The sequence below is a fragment of the Hippocampus guttulatus genome, chromosome 1 (genome assembly GCF_054856545.1).
Source record: "Hippocampus guttulatus isolate MCC_2025c chromosome 1, RoL_Hgut_1.0, whole genome shotgun sequence".
Classification (NCBI taxonomy): domain Eukaryota; kingdom Metazoa; phylum Chordata; class Actinopteri; order Syngnathiformes; family Syngnathidae; genus Hippocampus; species Hippocampus guttulatus.
Genome location: NC_141261.1, coordinates 22125766 through 22145647, shown reverse-complemented (window position 1 = coordinate 22145647; position 19882 = coordinate 22125766). Strand labels below are relative to the sequence as shown.

The following is a 19882-nucleotide window of genomic DNA, read 5'->3' as shown; positions in this document are numbered from 1 at the left end:
CAGTTCCAGTTAGATGTGCGCTCATGTACGATAAGATCTTTAATAAGCTACGAAAACCATGTAGCTGATACTAGAGTTGCTACTTATATGGGCTGGAAATGGTATTGCAGACAAATATTTTTTTTATTGTAATTGAATCGAAGATGTTGGTAAGGCAGCCCTCAAGTGTTAGTTTCAAACGAGGGCACTTTAGTCAGCTTAACCCCCCCCCCCGCCAAAAAAAAACATGTTGCTTACACATGTGATCGATGATGCAGGTCTTACACAGATTTGTGGAGAGGAGCCCAAAAGCAAGCCTGCCTGTATGTCGATTTCTCTGACGATACTGTTTGGGATTTTGTCACCACGGATACAGTTGTCAGCTGGCTAACTGATGCATCTTTACTCTTTGTGGTTGTCGCAAAGGCGCAGGTCGCATAACTGTGATGTCACAAAGACGGTTCTTTACTGCTGGTTTTTGTCTTAGATGACTATTTGTATTTTGTAATTTCTTGTTTAAGTTTGAATTGCTAAATCTTTTTTGAAATATACCTGTATTCTACCGATAAAGCATCTTACTTTCTCAAATGTCCAAGTGACTAACAGGTAAGTGTTTTTCTTTTCCTGTAAGTACTTGAAAATAAAGACTTTATTATTTGAACTTTCACGGACCTTAACACCTGCAGAACTGTGTGAAAGTTTTCACTAAATTCTGCTGTCACTGTCGGGCGCTGTGCTCTAGATTAGATGGTGCCTGCCTGCAAAGACATGGACCGGGCACGTTCTGACCTCCTCTCAATGTGAGGACGCATAGAATGGAGTGTTCCAACGTTGCAGTGACTGTGGAGTGCCAGATCTCCTCTCCCACCTGCAGCTATATGATGGAGGAACTTTTAGGGGCCGGGTCATTTGGCGAAGTGGTCCAGTGTAGGAAGTTGTCATCGGGCGAGACTGTGGCTTTGAAGGTGATCAAGGACAGTAGCAAGATGGAGGATGCCAAGGATGAGGTGCATACGCCGTAAGTTCAGATGCACTTTAGATGCGCAAAAACACACTGCATGTGATTTTCGTGCTGTGCATTACAGGAGCGCGTTCTGATTGAGCTGAAAGAACACGGCTCGGACCGGTTCAATATTGTCTGCTGGAACGACTCCTTCACCTTCCAGGGGCAGTTTTGCCTGGAGTTTGAGAAGCTCGACATGAGTCTGCATCAGCTGCTCGAGTGGCGCCTCCCTCTGTCACTGATGGAGATCCGGCCTGTTCTGCAGCAGGTTTGACGGTTATGGCAAACATTCGATTGAACTAACAGCAAATGAAGATTTATGTTGGAAGTGTTCTGATATCCAAAGTCGGTTTGGACAAAATAAAGGTGACGGGCTTGACATGACGAGAAGTTTTGAGGAAGCAATATAAAGGCCTTTCACAGCATGCAAATCAAAGCTGTGCGCCGTCGTCAGAAATCATTCATTGTCTACATTTTGCCACATCGCACCAACAGAACAGCATGAGCGCAGGGAGCAGGGTTTTGCCACAGTCATGTTGCCCGATTGAAATTTTTTTCAGTCCTGCCTTCCCGCCACCATGACATCAGATGGTGCATCAAATAGGAGAGTGACTGAGTGATTTCTGAGTGCAAAGAGCACACTACTTTGGTGATGCCGTAGGCGGCGAAGAGCTGCCCAAAGATGAGCTTGAATTCCCTGAGATCCTGCCATGTCTTTATAATCACATGATGGCATTCCCTTTTTCTTGTTGCCTCTCATCATCCTCTCCTCCTCAGTGAAAGTAAACCCAGAGCTTTTCGTCGTAATAAAGAGACATTGCCAAGCAGTGCAAATAAGAGGGACAAGGCACCGGGCTACTTCCTGTTTGGTCGCTTAGCAACCAGACACATACAACAATCGTCAACCAGGTCACTAGTGCAGTGTGAAAAGCCCCTTAAATTGATGCAAGCTACAATGATACTCACTAGAGCACAAACCTTGGTAGGGTCTGAGCCCATTGCCCATCATTTTCCAAAGAAAGCAGCATAACTTGGGTTCCCTGGGTCAGCAGTAATTCCGTGGCTGTGTGGTGTCACAGCAAGAAGGCTCTGGGCTTGAATCTTACTCTTATGTTCTCCCTGTGCTCGTGTCTGTTGTCTACAGGTACAGTACTCTGGCTTCCTCGCACAGTGTTAGCTTCACTGAAGACTATATTGCTTGTATGTGTGATTATGAGCGTGAAGTCAGTTGTGCCATTGACTGGTGATCAGTCCACAGTGTCCTCCATGACGTTTAATCCCTCACGACCTACACTCCCACCCACTATGTGGCAGATTAACAGCACTGAGCATTACCATTTGAAACAAGCCTCTAGTGTTGAATCACATACATATGCTCTGAAATAATGTCTGATATTTTATTTTAGCTGACAACCGCACTGCAGTTTCTGAAGAGTGTAGGGATCGTGCATTGTGATCTGAAGCCAGACAACATCATGGTGGTGGACCATCTGCAACTGCCGCTGAAGGTGAAAGTTATCGACTTTGGCTTGGCACTGCATGCCTCGGAGCTGTCACGGGGAATGACCGTGCAGAGCATGTGGTACCGGTGAGTCTACTTGGATCCATCAGTGAGTGCATGCCTCCAGAGTGAGGCCGTGTCCACACACACATCCGCCATTATTGGCATTTTCTCCACACATTGTTTCGATCACAAACATTTTGGAATATAACAGCAAGGGTGAAGATTTTCCAAAACTCCTCTTCCAGTGTTTATATAAAAGGAATGATTTCATCTTTTTCCTTTGTATGAGTTCCATTAATGTCATAATTGTATTTTTCTGAGTTTATATTGTAAAGTTCAAAATTGTCAAAGTGGTGGCCTTCCATTTTGTCTTTATGCTGCCCCCGTGAAAATGATTGGACACGCCTGATCTGAAGTGTGATGTCTCCCCCCTCCAACAAGGTGCCCCGAAGTGCTGCTGGGACACGAGTGCACGGAGGCTATCGATGTGTGGTCTTTGGGCTGTGTTGCCGTTGAGCTTCTGCTGGGTCGAGCTCTGTTTGATGGCTCTGATGAGTACGGCATGGTAAGTGTGACACGTCATCATCAAGAGCTGCACAGCATCAATTCTAAAATCGATGTCACGTCCACAGCTGTCACAGATCAGCACCACACTTGGAAAACTGCCAGCCAGCCTCCTCGACGCCGGCATATTCACTTCGTGCTTCTTCCGCAAGAAAGCCAAGAAGTGGAGGCTGAAGGTAACCGTATGTTGTTCTTCCGCTCAGTTTTGGTGCATTCGAAGCCTGCCTATAACACGAGCGGTTCCTCGCTTCAGAACAGAGCCGAAATGGTCACAACGTACGATGGAACTCAACCTTTAAACAAGCTGTCAGATCTGCTGGAGGTTTGTTTACCCGACTTGTGTAACTAGTATGGCTTCCGTGTGAGAATAATAGGATTCCTTATGCCTTGACCTAGGTTCATTTTGTGCGACCCATCAACTGCAGTGATGAGGACTGGCATGCTATGCAGTGTGACCTGGAGAGCTTTGTGAACGCAGTTGCTACAATGCTCCACATGGACCCGAGTAAAAGATCGAGGCCGTGCCAAATTCTGGAGCACCCATTTGTTACCATGAGCCACTTTGATGGCAAATTTCCAAACAGTGCTTAGTAAGTGTGTCCGTGCGCCATTCCTCTGCTGCCGCCTATGCAGGACATTTTCCGACTCCCTGTTTGCTTCTCTTCCAGCGTCAAACTCTGGCGCGACTGCATGGAGGTGGGTCGTACGTGTCAGAACAAAGAAACCTCCGCGAGGCCCATTTGGAGCACGTCAAGCTTCACATGTGGCGATCATGCGATTGGGCCCAGGATGTTGGACCAGTCGGTCATCACATTCAGCAGCGCCAATTCCTTGCCTCAAAGTAACAATGGAGTGAGGAAAAGGAAACGTGAGGAGGAGGATGATGAAATCGTCTGCTGGTAGGAGGTCACATGTTGGCAAAAAGTCTCATCCTTCATACTTGAGATATCAATATGGGAATTTGGATCCACATAGTGCTTCAGCTGCAAGTAAAAGAAGCAACAGAGATGCAGAAGTCATCTACATGTCTTCAATTGACAGCTCCAGGAAGGGCGGCGGTGAAATGAAACACCAGGCACACAAACGTAAGCTTGTTTCAGCATTACACACGGCGGAGTTCATACAGGTAACTTATCAGATGGCAATCAAACATTTTGTCTTACTCAGGACTCCTCCACTTGGAATGTGGCGATGCCACAATCCAATGGAAGACGAACAAAGCAGCGACAGTGGCGCACGATGCAAAAGAACCCGAGGGGCAGATCTGTGAACTGTAGCTCAAATTTTTTTTATCGTGATATTGTATTTATGTAATCCCGCCCATCCACCCGTCAAGTTTGCGGTGAGGTTCAGCCACCACTATTGTACTTACGATGGTTTAACTGTTAAATGCATTTTCTCTAACTCTTGACCTCATTCGGGTTGTCTGTTTCAAATGTTTGTGAAAAATTCTGGAAAGTTTGTGGTTCGATTAAGGTTCATGTTTTTCATTGTCAATAGTTTGTTTATTTTTATCTGGTCAGTTCTACAGTGTTCATTTGGTCTTGTACAGGAATTTCAAATGTTTCTATTTTTGTATAGAGCTACAATTCTGACTTGTTTGGAACTCTTGAAAAAGTATAGCTGCTAAAATAGAGTAACCAGTGTATTTTTAAATAAAGCTTTTGAAGAACGCATGCTGCCCTGGAACCTTGTCAATGTGAAGGCAAACAAAAGAACAGCAACAATGGCAAGTCATCCATGTCCTCACCTCAAAAGGTAGATCTATGGAGACCTGAGACTCGGAACACATGGCAGTCCATCTAGATCAGGGGTGTCAAACTCGTGAGCCGCTTTGGATTCACATCTTCCCTCACAGAGCCGTTACGATAGTGAAACCTAATAAATGTTTTGCTTTGGTGGGCCACATAAAATGATGTGGCGGGCCAGATCTGGCCCCGGGCCTTGCGTTTGACACCTATGAATTAGATCATGCTTGAATATGAATTGTTTACTCAATTAAAAAATATCCTATACATGCATTGCAACTGTTCAATACAGGCCTGCTCAACCCACGGCTCTTGCGAGTCGGTTTCACGCGGCACTTTTCAAAATGAATTTAGCTCGGCGCAGAGTGCAATCATTAACCCCATTCATTGTGTATTGTGAGAGGCACGGGGCACGGATGGGAGGGGTAAAAAGTTCCTTGCTATTGACGTTGTCTTGTTTCAATAGAATTCATCTTTATTTATATAGTGCTTTCACCAGAGCTGCAGTTGTAACAAAGCGCTTTACAGAACAGTAAAATAACAAAATACGGTAATACAACACAACACATTACCAGACGTGGACAGTTGTAATTATAGCCAGATTCCAGCAGAAGTCTCATTGTTTGAAGCAGGTAAAGATGAAAGAAATTGGTTCACTTCTTCAATTTTAAATCGGATTCAATTCTAAGCAGCTCCAAATACGCATAACCTAACAATGCAACATTCTATTTTTGTATGATCATTCTTATGATGCTGTTTTACTCTTCCACCTGTTTGGAGATTCCCTCGTGACCTTCCCAAAACAAACGGGGGCATATTTCTGCTGGAACCTGTGCAGATGTAGACAGTCCTTGGGAATGTTTTTTTTTAAAGATCCTCTTGAATACTGTTGTCACTTACCCCCCAATTTCAATATTCCCACAATTGTCCTTGGTTTCACCCACTTGGTCAAATTTGAACTGAAACAGCCTTAGTGTATGCAAAGTTTGTTGCACCTGTATAAGAATGTATAAAATTAAATTAAGTATTTTCATGTATGTGTATTTTGAATCCATTTATATGTACATATAGACATATTTCAATGAAAGTTGGACAACACTTCTGTGATGCTAACATACAATCATGTTGAATGGATGAATCCTTGGTCAGGAAAAGACACCATCAGGTGGTCCCCAACCATCTCCGGGTGTTTGAACTCTTCATCTTAACACTCTCCAAGTTGCGGCTCAGCAGTAGCGGGCCAGATCACTGCCTCTCTCCTTCACATTTGAAGCTTGTGTCCTCCCCCAAAAGCTCAAATCGCCTTACTGTCAGCAGAAGATATTTAATTATTCACCCCTTGCCCCTTCAAAAAAAACTATAGGCTTCAAGCAGTTTCATGCCACTCTCAGTTGAAGTTTACTGTTAAAATAAACATAACACAGAGAATTTAACCTTGTGTATTTTGAACAACCATAGTTTAGCCTATAAAGCCGCCAACTTGATCCTGATGCTCGCTAACATCTGTCACAATGCTTTAGCCCTTAAGGCAATTGCTTTGAAAACAAACATATACATTGACAATGTAACAGTACTCGACATTTAATTGATCCATCCATCCTTTATTCAAACCGTGTAATATGAATAAACATTTAATATTGAATTGTTACTGCTGTATATTTTTATCAAATATATTATTATGGACAATATCAACTGGTGAGCACGCCCACCTCACAGTGTTTGATTCCGGCTTCGACCTTCCTGTGTGGAGTTTGCATGTTCTTCCCGTGCCTGCGTGGTTTTTCTCCAGGTTCCCCACCTCCCCAAATTCCAAACACATGCATGCCAGGCTGATTGAACACTCAAAATTGTCCCTACGTGTGAGTGTGACTGCGAATAGTTACAATAATAATAATAATAATGCAGCGGCCCGGTAGTCCAGTGGTTAGCACGTCGGCTTCACAGTGCAGAGGTACCGGGTTCGATTCCAGCTCCGGCCTCCCTGTGTGGAGTTTGCATGTTCTCCCTGGGCCTGCGTGGGTTTTCTCCGGGTGCTCCGGTTTCCTCCCACATTCCAAAAACATGCATGTCAGGCTGATTGGACGCTCTAAATTGTCCCTAGGTGTGAGTGTGGGCGTGGATGGTTGTTCGTCTCTGTGTGCCCTGCGATTGGCTGGCAACTGATTCAGGGTGTCCCCTGCCTACTGCCCGGAGATGGCTGGGATAGGCTCCAGCACCCCCCGCGACCCTAGTGAGGATCAAGCGGTTCGGAAAATGGATGGATGGATGGATTATTATGGAGTGCTATTTTTTTTCCTTATTAAAATACACATTCCAACAATTTTTGGGCGGAGGCTGGAACAGATGAATGGCATTTCAGTTCATGTCAATATGATTTGAGACTTTTGCATTTCGAGTGTGGTCATGGAACGAATTAAATAGACGATCTGAAAGTGCCACTGTACTTTGGCTATTTTTATCACTTTGGAAATCAAATTTGTTCATGTTACATAAGACCGACAGTGTTCACTTGAGTTTCGTGCATAAGGTAAGTAGCACCATGCAGATCAGTGGCAACCCTTTCCCGTACTGTACAGTAATTAATTTGCGGCAGGCATCCTTCTGCAAGCTAAAGGACCGATGCTGTACACCTGTTACATGCATGCATGCCATTTGGAGACAAAAACACATACTGTAATACCACACATGCTTATGCAGACAGACACTTGGGTGAAACAGACTTGTATTGCTTTAATGGTTTTTTTTTCCTTCTCCATAGGTAAGCTGTCATGACAAATGAAGTTGGTAAGCACAAACACAATCAGAGTGTCTTTTTTTTTTTTTGCATTAATACAATTGAAACAACTTTAGCGACACTTGCTAGGTCTTTTATAAAAATGCTTTCTTGGACAGAAGCAAGCTCCACAGCTCTACTTCCATATAACACAGTGGAACAAGATGTCTGTCATGGAGAAAAAATTAAAAAAAGATAAATAAACCATTGCCGTCCAGGAGGTCTAATGATTAAGCCTTGGAAGAGCTTGTCGCATGTGGAATTCCTGTCGATTCTCTGCTGCTCTGTCAAGTTAAGTGATTCATGTACTCAGCAATCTACTTTTTTTCTCTGGGCATATGGTTAAAAGAAGAGTCGTCAATGTCTCAGTGCATAAGTGTAAACCTCCCTGTGTAACATAGTTTTGCATGTCAATTGGAAGCAAAGACAAAAAGCAACTTGTGTGACTCTTTGGCAAAAATCAAAACTGTCATGGGCGCACACTGTTTTTTGTATTGCATTTGAACTTGGCCTCTTTTTCCTTACATTTTTTTTTAATCTGCAATGTTCTATCAACTACAATCTGTTCTAAATGTTTCCCGCCACCAAACTCTTGTTCACGCACACTTTTGTCCATGCAAGTCCGTTACACTGCTTTTGCCAAGATGACAAACAAGACGAGCCAAAACAGATACATGTACAAAATAATGTACACCATATATTCAAACATTTCAAAATCCTCAGACTTTGAAATCATTAGCCAAAATAAGTAGATTTTTTTTCTGAACCCATTTCTCTATCTAGACTGTACAATATATGCATAATGAGTACTCATGAGGGACCAAAGCAACAAAAATAAATACATTTCGCTAAGTCACCTTTCAAAGTAGTTCACCTATGTACATATATATCTATCCTCTTGTAGATGCTTGCGTGTGTGGAAACGTGCACAGTGTGAGTACTCACGTGTTTTTATCTGCTAAAAACATCTCAATGTAATTTGTGACAACACAGTGGAAACAAAATGGAGACAGACCCGCCCCCGGTACACTCAAAGGTAAACCCGTCAGACCAACACTTAAAATAAAAATATAGCGCACCACCATCATTTGACTACTTCAAAAAGGGGTTGTCTACATCTTGTTGAGGACTCTGAGAGTATTAAAAAAAAAGTCTACTTCATGCGGTCTTTGACAAGTCAAATGGCCTCAGTGTCTACGAGGGCACACAGCGCAGAATGTTTTCAGTGAATGCCGCTACGAAGGAAAAACAGCATGCAGAAAGAACAGTGCATAGGTCCAGGTTCAGCTTCCTGGAGGTGCTTTCCAGTGTCATTGCGTGACAAGCGTCCTGGTGCAAGGCTGACTGGGGGGGCTGTACCCTGTGGACAATCTGTCAAAGTCACCAGTTGCTTGCAGTGTAAAGCATCTTGCAAGAAAAGGAGGTGGGTGGGCGTGGGGTAGTGGGAGTGATGAAAATGCACATGTGCACGGAGCTTAGTGTTAGTGTGTGTGCCGTTTTTCTTTTTTGGGGAGTGGGGCTGGTCTGCAATGTGCAGTTTCGATCAGTCGCCGTTTCACTGCGGAGCCCTTTCTAACACAGCAGAACCAGAAAAGCTCACACTAAGTGCTCCACAAGGATGAGTGGACGGTAGGAGGAGAACTGAGCTTAAAGGTCAAGTTAACATGCATTAGGTCTTCAGACAATGTTTTGCCAAAAGCCATCAAAGCTTAAGTTTTTTTCTCTTCCTGAAGACAAGAAGAAGAAGAAAGTATTTTTTTTCTTTTCTGTGTGTCCGGAGGTACATCTTTTACAGAAGGAAACAATAAGAATGGCTTAATCGCTACGTCATTCACCTTTGGTAAATCAATCAAGAAAAACGGGAAAACACCCTGAAACATCCGAGCCTCACATGTCCTCACACCGAACTTGCCAGTTTCATCCGCTCTCCTCTCCGCATTTCAGTCCAGCGGCCTCCATGTTCGTCACATTTGCAGGCCCACATTGGCACATCCTCTCACAAGTTCACAATGCCTCTTGCACAAAAAGATGCTTGCAATACGCCAAACTAGAAAGGCAGAAAAAAAATTTATATATATAAATTAATCGAATTAAAAAAAAAAAATAAGAGATCGTCGGATCCCAGAGACAAAAAGACACCAAAATGATGGATTTAAAAATGGGCACCATCCCGACATGCGTTTCATCGCCTCATCATTTTGGAGACAAAGCTGACTATGGTCGAGGCCAGCTGGTCAGGATCCAGCTCGGCAAACAGGTGGCTGACATTGTCTGTTGTGCTTCCTTGTTTTCTTGCTACGAAGCCAAAAAGCCTGAAAGAAAACACATGTGTGTATGCACTTTGTTGTACACGTGCACACAATGGACAGGCATTGATTAAAGTACCTACCTAAGTGAACGACCACCCTCTTGGCCCCACCTGTGCAAATAAAAGATTTTATTACTGATCGACACCTACTCAAATTTCTTTGGAACATTTTGCATCTGTTCAAACAAAAATATGAAGTAAGTTTTGTGACCCCTGTATTTAATCGTGAAATGCTGAGTCAGCAAATTCGCCTTGCTTGATTACAGTTGATTATGGGTCCCACTGTACCGGCGAATACTCAAAATTCTCTAAATTGTCTTTTTATTTCAGCTATAATCGCATCAGGAAACTGTGAGCATATTACTATTTTGATGGCACGCAAAGTTTATTCCTGTTGATATTGAGTCATACCTTCTGCCCTGGGGGTCGGCGTCACAGTAGGTTATAGTGCTTAGTGGATAATGCCGCCTGAAGAAGAGCCTGTAATAATAAAATAATAATAATAATACATTTCATTTTTAAGCGCCTTTCAAAACACTCAAGGACACTTCACAATCAAAACAAGAACAATAAAACCATAGATAAAATTATAAATAATAAAAGGAGAGATGAATTTAAACTGAAGACGCCATAGAAATCACGACAGTACATTAGAATGGGTTTCTTCCTACTACACTACTTACTACTATGGAAAATACCCAAACGGAACAAATGTTGTCATTTTTGGTTCAAATTAGCGGCAATTAGTTGCATTTGGCCACCAGGAAGTACCCTGCCTCCGAATGTTTATACATATTATGAACACGTTAGCTCTTATTTTGTGAAATAATGACTATGCACTTACTTCCTGTGACTGTCTGTGAGCATGATGCCCTGTGGGGACACTTTACAGTGGACGACGGTGGCGGCAGGCTGGGGATTGGTCGCCAGCGTCTGACTGATGGCCTTGGCAATGGCTTGAGGGCCAGTCAAGGACTCCATATCCACAGAGTTAATGTAAAGCACGTTGGACGCTGGAAGCCAAAAAGCAGAACTCACCATCAGTTTTTTTTCTGATGCAGGACAATGGCGCGTGTACTACGGTACAACCAAAAAATGGAAGCAGTGGATTATGTGAGAGATAGCAGTGGTCCGATATTTACCGTAAGACTCCTCCGGAACCTTCTGAACTGTAAAGTAGAGGTGACACTGTGAGCCAAACTGGATAACCATATAGAGCACCATCTTCCCTAATTCTGCATATACCAGAAAGGAGGTGGTTACCTGTTCCTTGTTTCAAAAGCTCCACAACTGGGTCGGTGGGTGTAGCCAGCTCCAACGCTTCCTCATTTGGGTCTGTACAAGGCAAGCACATTTCAAGCATCACACGCAACTTGGGTCATGTTATTAGTGGCTGCCTGCCATTTTACCTTTGGTGGGGATCGTGAGCTTGCAGGGCAGCGCCAAAGGCGTCATGGAGTGTTGATAAACAAGCGCAGAGAGACAACCTGGGGTGAAATAGAGTGTGTGAGTCGAATCCATGGCAGATATCAAAATAGCTTCACATGTCCTCACCAAAGTAGGGCTCATTGGCACAACCCTTCAGGCGGACACCTTTGGGGCTTGTTTCGATCAGGAAATGTCTCACCAGCTCGTTGGTCAAATCAGCAACTAGATGCATTGTAAGACAGCATGTGAAATGACTGCTATATACCCCTAAACAGCTCTCTGCAGTGTGCTATGCGAGACCATCAGGAAATTGTCCTTTTTTTTTTTTTGTTATCAGATTTGGTTGAGTGTCTTTGTTCCTTTCCTATAAGTATATTATTACATGTGGGTGTCTTGACTTTTTATTTTTATGAGTTACGGTAAATTGTGTGTTAGAACACAGCAGTGATTCTCAAATGGTGTGTCGGAAGCCAGAACCGTGTCGTGGACCCATTTTGGTTGGGTTGCAAATAGCTAGGAAAAAAATTTCATGTACCGGTAGTTGTATTACGCTTTTTTTTGCCACAGTACTGAGGCGGATAAGTTTCCTCTTGGCTCATACAATATTGGTATAGGCGTCAGGAAATGTTATTCACCTGTGCTCGAGTCACTGAGCTACTCTGTAAACCAATAAAGTGCAGCTCAGCCTTTGGCTAGTGGACGTCATAGCTAGCAATATGCTTTTGGCTGCACGTCAAACTCATTTGCAATTGCATGTAGCGGCATATTCGAAGCTTGTTCGCAGGCTCCAGCACCAAAGCGTACCTTTTTTGCTTTGTTTTACTGTTGGTGGTGGGCAGGCCACCTTCAAGGCAAGACCGTAAGCCCCACGGAAGGAGTGGCTGTCCCTGATGACAAAGGCGCCGGGCTCCCTGTCCTTCAGCACATTAATGGCTGAAAGGAAAAGTGAAAGTCCAGGTGGTGACATGACATGACATGACATGACGATGATGGGAGTCTGCGCAGAGCTCCTGGTGTCACCTTGTTCTCGGGAAATGTCGGGCTTGTACCAGAACTTGGACGTGTCTTGGACAAACTTAACATTCATTTTGATGTCCGGATAACCATCTGTTGATGACAGAATGAAATTATGAATGTGGAGGGGGGACAAAGAAAAAGAACACCTCAAACACCCACAGCTAATCGTCTTTGTGTCTCACCATAGATGGACTTGGCGGTGTCTGGGTAAGTCCCAGTCAAGTTTGACCCTCCAACCTCGGCTGCGAGGTTCTTGCTGTCCATCCTCTCTGCGTCTCCGCTGCTTGCGTGCCTCTTCACTGGCAGCTCGGGGGAGACGGGGAAGGCGGGCGTGGAAGGCGGCCGAGCCTGACGAGACGTGGCCCCCAACTCATCTGGGGTACTGTGGCCTCCCGCTGCAGCTCGCCGCCCCATCAGGGGGCTGGCGGGTGGCACACTTGCACTCGTTTTGGGGTTTCGGCCAATTAAGGGACTGGAGGGGATGCCGTCCCTGCTGGCACCTGCTGGAGGGGTGCGTCTGACCGGTGAAGGACTGCCTCGGCCCAGGCGCCTTTGGAGGGCAGGGCTTGGGGGAGTATTGGTGGCCACTGTGCGGTGGAGGGTGTTGGGGCTACCAGGGACAGTGTGGACACCCATGATATTTACCTGGGAGCCATCAGGGGAAGCGTGTGTGTGAGGATAAAATGCTGCTGAGCTGTGGTCAGAAGAGCCACATCTCCTTTTGATAAAGAAAACAACAACGAGAAGATTATTCTTCCATTTGGATTAAAGGTTCAAAGTTTAAAGTTTCTCAGTCCAGGTCATCCCCATCCATCCATACCTCATCCCATTGCTTATTTATATCGATAAGATTAATTGACTGAGATATGAGTTTTTGAATCTCTTTGCATCGTGGTAACTGGTGCATCTTTGGCCAGATTGTACTTACAGTTCAGTGCATTCATTGGGTCTGATGAGACTTTCTGAGTTTCTTTCATGGTCTGTTTTCAAATATTACCTGAAGTATGTTGCGAAACCCCTGACCTTTGCTGCTACATTCTCAGCAATGTGAGCTTGAAGTGTCAGTTGAACACAGATACTAGCGGTGCACATCTTTCCACAAAGACATTTTCATACGTTTTTTTGATGTGTGGGGTGCGAAACGATTCAAGGACAATTCGATTTGAAAGTGGAACGATTCAATTCGGTTGAATTCAGTGGGATTATGATTTGATTTGATACAGTACAACTCAGTTTGAGAGGTTCTGATGTATTGTTGTCATTTTACGTACATTTGAATGAAGTTGTCAGTCATGTAAATGTGCCATTGCCTTCTAAAATAATCCATATCTCGCCACTGAAAGACACTATGTATCTCGATATATTTCAAAGAGAAGTTTTATTTACTGGAATCTTTGAAATTAAAAAAATATTTACCGGTTCAAACTGTGTTTTATCACACCACTACCAGATACGCACCCTTCGGGGCTGTGTACAGGACTGCTAGAGGTGAGAGGACTGCTGAACTGTTGTGCTCTAAATTCCACAAAACCACGATGATCTGCATCGGATGAAAAATACATCAAATCATGAGAAAATCCAATGTGTTAAAAGTGTTGCACAGATTAAAAGCACATTTTGAGAATAAAAGCTGGAACTGAAAAAAAGCAGCAACCAAAATTTATCCAGTATGCTACCTTGTTCTCCATGACTTGAAGCAGAGTCTAATCAAGGGAAAAGAACAGAAGAAACCGTTTTGAAGATGCACGAAAGCAAGGATATTTCAAAAGCCTGTAAGCTAGGGAGAAGCAGTAACTGTTAGCAAACCACAGAGGGCAGCAGAGAGGCAGACTGACTGTAAATACACCTTGAGATGTTTTTGAAGTTAGACTTCACTGACCTGGTACAAATTTTTGATTAGCCTTCATTCCCGCTACTGACAACCAGCCTGGTGGGGAATGAGCTGCAGACAGACAGAAAGAACAAAGATCATTACAATTTTATGACAGCCTTTACCCGCTGATCTTGATTTGCCAGTCTTGTAATGTAACACAGCACAAATACTTCAAAATTGCAATTGAGTAACATTTGAGTAAAATGTTGCAGACGATTATGACTTTGATTGCATTATACAGTATTTCCCAATTAAAATGATTTTAACGCCGATGCATTTCCATCTTTGTTACCCGGGACTCCAAATTACATCCAAAGAAATTGGTCTTTGCCTGAACAGTGAAAGAACAGTCCTGGCAACAGATGCTGATCAAAACAACCATAGTGGTGAACGAATATAACGTTACAAACGCGTGGAAGGAGATTTTTTTTTTTCTCGTCATGCACGAGTGTGAACGATTCTTTCTTCGGGATCAAGTGCTTCTTACGTCTACCTAAAGTGTCAGGAATTTGGGCATTTTAAATCTCCCCATCAGGTTAAATTCATTTTGATTACTCCAGTAAAGTCAATATTCTTTGGATTATTGTGAGCTTCTTAAACTAAATAAAAAATGAATAAAAACATAATTCAGAGTCAAACCTGTCACTTTCAGCAAATTCTTTGACTGTTACCATACGTCCAGTCATAGAAACAGAAACAGTACAAAAATCAGGTGAGTTTTATCAAATCTATTTTCTCTCACGAACTCCAGTATACCTTTGAGGGACTTTCTACATATATTTGCACACAGCTGCTGTATGTTATTTGTTGTGAGGTCAAGCGTTCATGCTTTTACATAATCACAAGCCTACGCAAATCCTGTGAGGGCACAAAAAAAAAAATGCTCAGCATCTTTAAAGCCCATCCAAAGAGTGCGACGTAGGACTGAAAAGATGACCGCGATAGTGCACGTATGTGTCTACCTCCAGCTCCTACAGACATTCTCCACCATTTTGGGAAAGTACGTCTATGTGAGCGAGAGAATGACATGGAACGACGCTCAGAGCTACTGCCGTGAGTTTTACACCGATCTGGCTCCGGCTGTTAACGATGAGGAACTCAGGAAATTCCGTGAAATCAGCGACTATGCGTTTAGTTTCTGGATCGGACTGGTGAAGGGTGACACTGACCAAAACAAATGGATGTGGTCAGGGGGTGGCGAGGCATCTGCAATTCTCTGGGGAATTGGGCAGCCAGATGATACGACAAACGAAGACGCCGGCCTGATGGTGAACTACAGGATTTATAATGCAAACCGAATCCATCTGCATCCCTTTTTTTGCTTTGATGCCATTGTCGTGAGGGAGAGAGCGAGCTGGGAGGAAGCTTTGGAGCACTGCAGGGAGAGACACAGCGACTTGGCCAGCGTGACATCACAGACAGACATGCTGTTGATCCAGGCAGAGCTGGACAAGAGCCCCTTTACTGAGCATGTCTGGGTGGGTCTGCGTTTCTTCCCAGGGGGCTGGCGCTGGACGGACAAGGAGCAGTTGACATACGAGGTCTGGACTGGTGCCGAGAGGCCTTTGTGTCCAGCAGCAAGACACAAGTGTGGCACCTTAAAAGTGATGGGATGGATGCCAAGTGATGATATCGACACCAGTGATATTTTGGGAACCAATGACACGCTACTTGGTGTCAGTTTGGGAAGAATTGACTTTTGGCAAGAATCAGAGTGGGAAGTTCATGACTGTGAGCAGAGGCTTTATTTTGTTTGCTATTGAAATTGCTGATTAAGTAATCAAAAGCTTATTAGTTCATTTATTAGTTCTTTTCAACTTTCAGTTGTTGGAGAGAGTATCTCCAAGCAGAATGGTTATTTATTTACTTTTCGGCTGTTTCATTGTTATTTCCTGCCAATGTGTGTGTCCATGTTTGAATTGTGTCATGTAAACTTTTCATAAAGGTTCTTCAACACTAATAACAACACGATATTTGCTGCTTGTCTCTTTTCTGCACAATGATGGAGAAGAAATGAATGTATTCTTAGGCAACAGGATCAAAGTTTGATGTTTGAGGAAAATTCTTACCACAGCCCCCCAAAGCAGGGCTGTTCCTGACAAATCTATCGATATCGCTGTCCTCAAATGCATCCCGGTAGCTGTGCACGGTACCCTGCCAGAAACGAGTCAAGAAAACAGAATCAGAGGAAAAACAAATGACATATTGGAGAATGTGTATTGATTTTTATTTCCTGCCAAGCTCTGGAGGGCTAAAGGGAGGATGAAACTGATAAATGTACCTCTCCGGGTCTTCCTCTTGTGTTGTGGGGCAGACTGGTGTTGAAGTCTGTCGAATGGCCATCTGGCCTGTTGTCATGCCCACTTTGGTACTGACCCTCACTCGTGGTTCTACGGCGGCCCGTCTCCTGGCTTACTTCTGGGGTCATTGCCCTAGAGCGTACCCCTGCGAACCCCGCACACACCATTGAATAATGTGGGCAACGATAACTGCTCATTGTAAAATAAATAAATACAATTGAATTGGAAGCAACGTCAAAAATGTTCTACAAATAATGTGAAAGAAAAGAACAACAAAAAAAGGACGCAACTAAAAGTGAGTGGTGGTGGACAAACCAGAGAAGGAATAGGAACGAAGGCGGTCAGAGTGTTGCGGCGTTACGCTTTCACTGATGCCACGGATACGAGCGTTGTACTCTGATGCCGGGGCAGGAAGTCAGGGTGGTGAATAGTGGACAGGAGGAAGGGTAGATGAGGAAGAAGGTGAGGAAGACGTGCAGGGGAAGAAGTAATGGTGGGAAGGGGATGGTCCGATCAGTGTGGGATAGCATAGAAACAGAGAATATAAACAAAACAAAAGAAAGCAACTGACTGAAAAGCAAATGTTCAACTGAAACGACCTGCATGTGAAACAATATTTCACGCAACTAATGAAGTGGCGTGTAGAAAGTATACAAAAAGAAGGTACATGTACTGTATGCGCAGCTTAAATCCACTTGGGAGCAGCATCGAGCTTCCACTGAGTTTGCCTAAATGTGAACTCATGAAAGCCGGGATCTCAGAAGCTTCCTGCTATGATCACCTCGCGCTGTCATGCTAGACTTAATTTTCATTTTAGCTGCAGAGCTAATTATATGTGCACTTCTCATTCCTCTGGTGAATGTGTTACAGGAACTGCTATAATCTGCTCAACCACATGCTCCTCGTTGGCCTAGATGGGGATCTTGAGTTGAAACTTTACAGATTAAACTCTGACGCCAGTGAGGCATTTAATACACTGAGCCTTGTCAGGCATATCAATTATGGAATTACGTTACAGTTTGGCACAGCCCGGACTTACCGGCAATGCGGTGAGCAACCAGGCCCTCTAGGTTCAACGCCCCCTCCTCAGCATCCTGCTCTTGGGGCAAAGAGGAGGAGGAGGTGTCCTTAGGTTGAGGGGTGAGAGCAGGAAGTGGAGAAGAGGACTCACTGCAGCCCGGATAGGGAGATGAGCCCTGTAGGTCCGGAGAGTGGGACACCGTGCCGACCATGTACAAGTTCACAGGCTTCAACGGTGGATGGACATTTGTGGAGGTATCTGAGGGGAACTGCTGCAGTGCTTGACGTGTGTGCATGTAGGGCTCAGGTGTGTGTGACGGCGTGGTGTTTTGGTGTTGCGAAATGGGGGTGGGCCTTTGAGGGGAGTGTACCGGAGACTCCAAAAGAGGGCTCTGGTTCGGAAAACTTCTCACAGTCACGCGTGGTGGCTGATGGAAAGTATTATTGGATGACCCAGAGGAGCTGTAGCCATGGATGGCCGCGTCAGCTTGGTAGGATGGCCTTGTGAGTGTCTGGGAGAAGGGCACGGGTGATGAACTGAAGGTATTTTCTCCAGGGGGAGCACTGTGTGACTTGGACATGTGGGAGTTGATCGGGTCCAGGTCGAGCATGAGCATGTTGAGCGCTTCAATGGATTGCTCAATGTCCCTTTGTGAAGCTGAGGAGGGAAAACGTGGCAAGCTATTGGTGGACTGGAGGGGCGGGCCAAAAGGATCATCCGGGAGGCTGTACTGGTGCCATGTACTGAGTCCCCTTTGAACAGCATCCCGGCTACTGGTGCTTCTCTCGGGGGCCCTGGGCATGAGTTTAGAGTTGGACTCAGGACTTCTCCCAGGCGCGTTACCAAAGGACTGTGAGCGATACATTCCACTTCCATTCTGGAAATTGTTACATCCCCCCGATGGTGACACAGAGGCACTGCGCTCCTGCATTGCAGTGGGCGTCTGTAGTCCGTGCACAGGCATCACACTCAACTTATCGCTGAGAACACCTGATTCAAGATGGTGGCCGTCGTTCTTGACAGGGGCTTGTGAGTGATAGTAAAGGTCACCTGGTGTGGCTTGGCCCTCTAAGGATGAGAGTGTGCCCAAACTGTCCACACTGTTGCCCTCTTGGCTATTGGGAAGCTCGTCATCAAGGATATCTGTCTCACGCTCTTCTGTGGAAGGGGCACCAATTAGTCTGGTGTGACCCCCATTGACATGCACCTGTGCAGGGACCAGGTGCCGGACACCACCTCCCGGACTGGTTGAAGTAGACAAATAAACTTGTCGTTGATGAACAGGCTCCTCAAGACCGCTCAGAAGCCGGTCTAGTTCTCTCTTCTCCTGGGGGCTAAGGGCCGGGTGACTTACTCCTGTGTTACTGTGGTTTGAGCCCCCCTGCAGAGAGTGACTGTGTTCCTCTGTGCGGTCTGTCTTGATGGAGGCGGTGGAGTTTCCCGAATCGCTGCTCACAGACAGAGTGTGGTCGACAGTGGGGAGAGAGGCGTGACCTATTACAGGAAGGGTATGCTCTGATCGTTGAAGGGGGTGGTTTGGGTGTTGCAAAGGGTTCTCTGGGGCAGTCAGGGGGTCTCCAAGGACTGGGAGGCCATTGACGGTGACCACTCCCTCCAGGGACTCTTTCTTTCGGACCTGTGCATAAAGGCTTCCATCAAGTGGACCTTGACTGTGAACAACATCTGAAAGACAGATTTTAAAAAATTATAAGCCTTAGTGGACTTCTTTCACTGTAGTTCTCTGCACACAAATAAACAACAGCGAACTTGCAAAGGAGTAAATAACCCTGCCCATCAGCACAAGGAAGCTCTGGAAGTCTTTTTTTAAACCCTGAGTTTTAGCCTAGCAACGGGCAGCACCGTCCCCGTGCACTAATAATAGAAAGTTTACAGGGCTAAAGGCGGTGCCACCATTGCGTCACTGACGACCAACTCAGTCTGATGCAAACCAGGGTGGACACTGACCAGCAAACACAACACTGGAAGAATACTGTATTTCATCTGTACTGAAGGACAGAAACAAACTATCCTTTGTCGAGGCTGTGAAGATGAATTTACCAGTAGAACATCTGGTATTGGGCAAAGAAGCCTAGCAAAGTCAAAGTGGTGGCAACCTAATGAAGATACTTTAATGTAGCTCAAATTGTAAGCAATAACTCTTACATTTGCAAGAAGAAAACTCATCCAGATTCTAAAGTAGTCCACACAAAGCAATGGAAAGCCACGACAAGTACACACCAACAACAGCTGATTGGTATGTGGTAGTGCGACCCCAAGAGACAGATGGTGAATCACTTCAAACACAGTTATTTCAAACATCATGTCAACAGGAAGTCAGAACACCAACTATAAACACAAATTGTC

At 44.7% G+C, this 19882-nt stretch overlaps 3 protein-coding genes across 4 annotated transcripts in view; 2 read left to right on the top strand and 1 right to left on the bottom strand.

The window, feature by feature from the left end:
• The first annotated feature begins 728 nt into the window (after positions 1-728).
• Positions 729-5762, top strand: LOC147210980 (homeodomain-interacting protein kinase 2-like). The gene is made up of 10 exons (XM_086119638.1): positions 729-986; positions 1065-1250; positions 2389-2570; positions 2928-3051; positions 3119-3226; positions 3304-3372; positions 3447-3640; positions 3719-3949; positions 4026-4135; positions 4218-5762. Exons 1-10 carry the CDS (start codon positions 795-797, stop codon positions 4325-4327), a joined length of 1506 nt encoding a protein of 501 aa, XP_085975764.1. The 5' UTR covers positions 729-794; the 3' UTR covers positions 4328-5762.
• A 1746-nt stretch (positions 5763-7508) lies between these two features.
• Positions 7509-19882, bottom strand: part of tns1a (tensin 1a) — a 55548-nt gene continuing 43174 nt past the window's right edge. For both annotated transcript variants that reach the window (XM_086119601.1, XM_086119611.1), the window contains 17 exons: positions 17537-19201; positions 16479-16642; positions 16267-16351; positions 14204-14266; positions 14001-14027; positions 13783-13864; positions 12507-13042; positions 12328-12414; positions 12112-12240; positions 11434-11529; positions 11289-11366; positions 11143-11214; positions 11022-11048; positions 10724-10892; positions 10291-10359; positions 9961-9990; positions 7509-9883 (listed from right to left, as the gene is read on the bottom strand). In XM_086119601.1, coding sequence (XP_085975727.1) covers positions 9754-9883; positions 9961-9990; positions 10291-10359; positions 10724-10892; positions 11022-11048; positions 11143-11214; positions 11289-11366; positions 11434-11529; positions 12112-12240; positions 12328-12414; positions 12507-13042; positions 13783-13864; positions 14001-14027; positions 14204-14266; positions 16267-16351; positions 16479-16642; positions 17537-19201 — 3509 coding nt within the window. In that variant the 3' untranslated portion in view covers positions 7509-9753. The remainder of the gene's footprint in view (positions 9884-9960; positions 9991-10290; positions 10360-10723; positions 10893-11021; positions 11049-11142; positions 11215-11288; positions 11367-11433; positions 11530-12111; positions 12241-12327; positions 12415-12506; positions 13043-13782; positions 13865-14000; positions 14028-14203; positions 14267-16266; positions 16352-16478; positions 16643-17536; positions 19202-19882) is intronic.
• Positions 15044-16168, top strand: LOC147210979 (putative C-type lectin domain family 20 member A). The gene has a single exon (XM_086119623.1). It carries the CDS (start codon positions 15130-15132, stop codon positions 15958-15960), a length of 831 nt encoding a protein of 276 aa, XP_085975749.1. The 5' UTR covers positions 15044-15129; the 3' UTR covers positions 15961-16168.

Excerpts from the sequence above, each read along its gene's own strand:
- LOC147210979 (XM_086119623.1), top strand. The coding sequence starts at position 15,130 with ATGACCGCGATAGTGCACGTATGTGTCTACCTCCAGCTCCTACAGACA.
- LOC147210980 (XM_086119638.1), top strand. The coding sequence starts at position 795 with ATGGAGTGTTCCAACGTTGCAGTGACTGTGGAGTGCCAGATCTCCTCT. Across the intron at positions 987-1,064 it reads TGGAGGATGCCAAGGATGAG|GAGCGCGTTCTGATTGAGCT; the intron begins GTGCATACGCCG and ends TGTGCATTACAG. Across the intron at positions 3,641-3,718 it reads AAATTTCCAAACAGTGCTTA|CGTCAAACTCTGGCGCGACT; the intron begins GTAAGTGTGTCC and ends CTTCTCTTCCAG.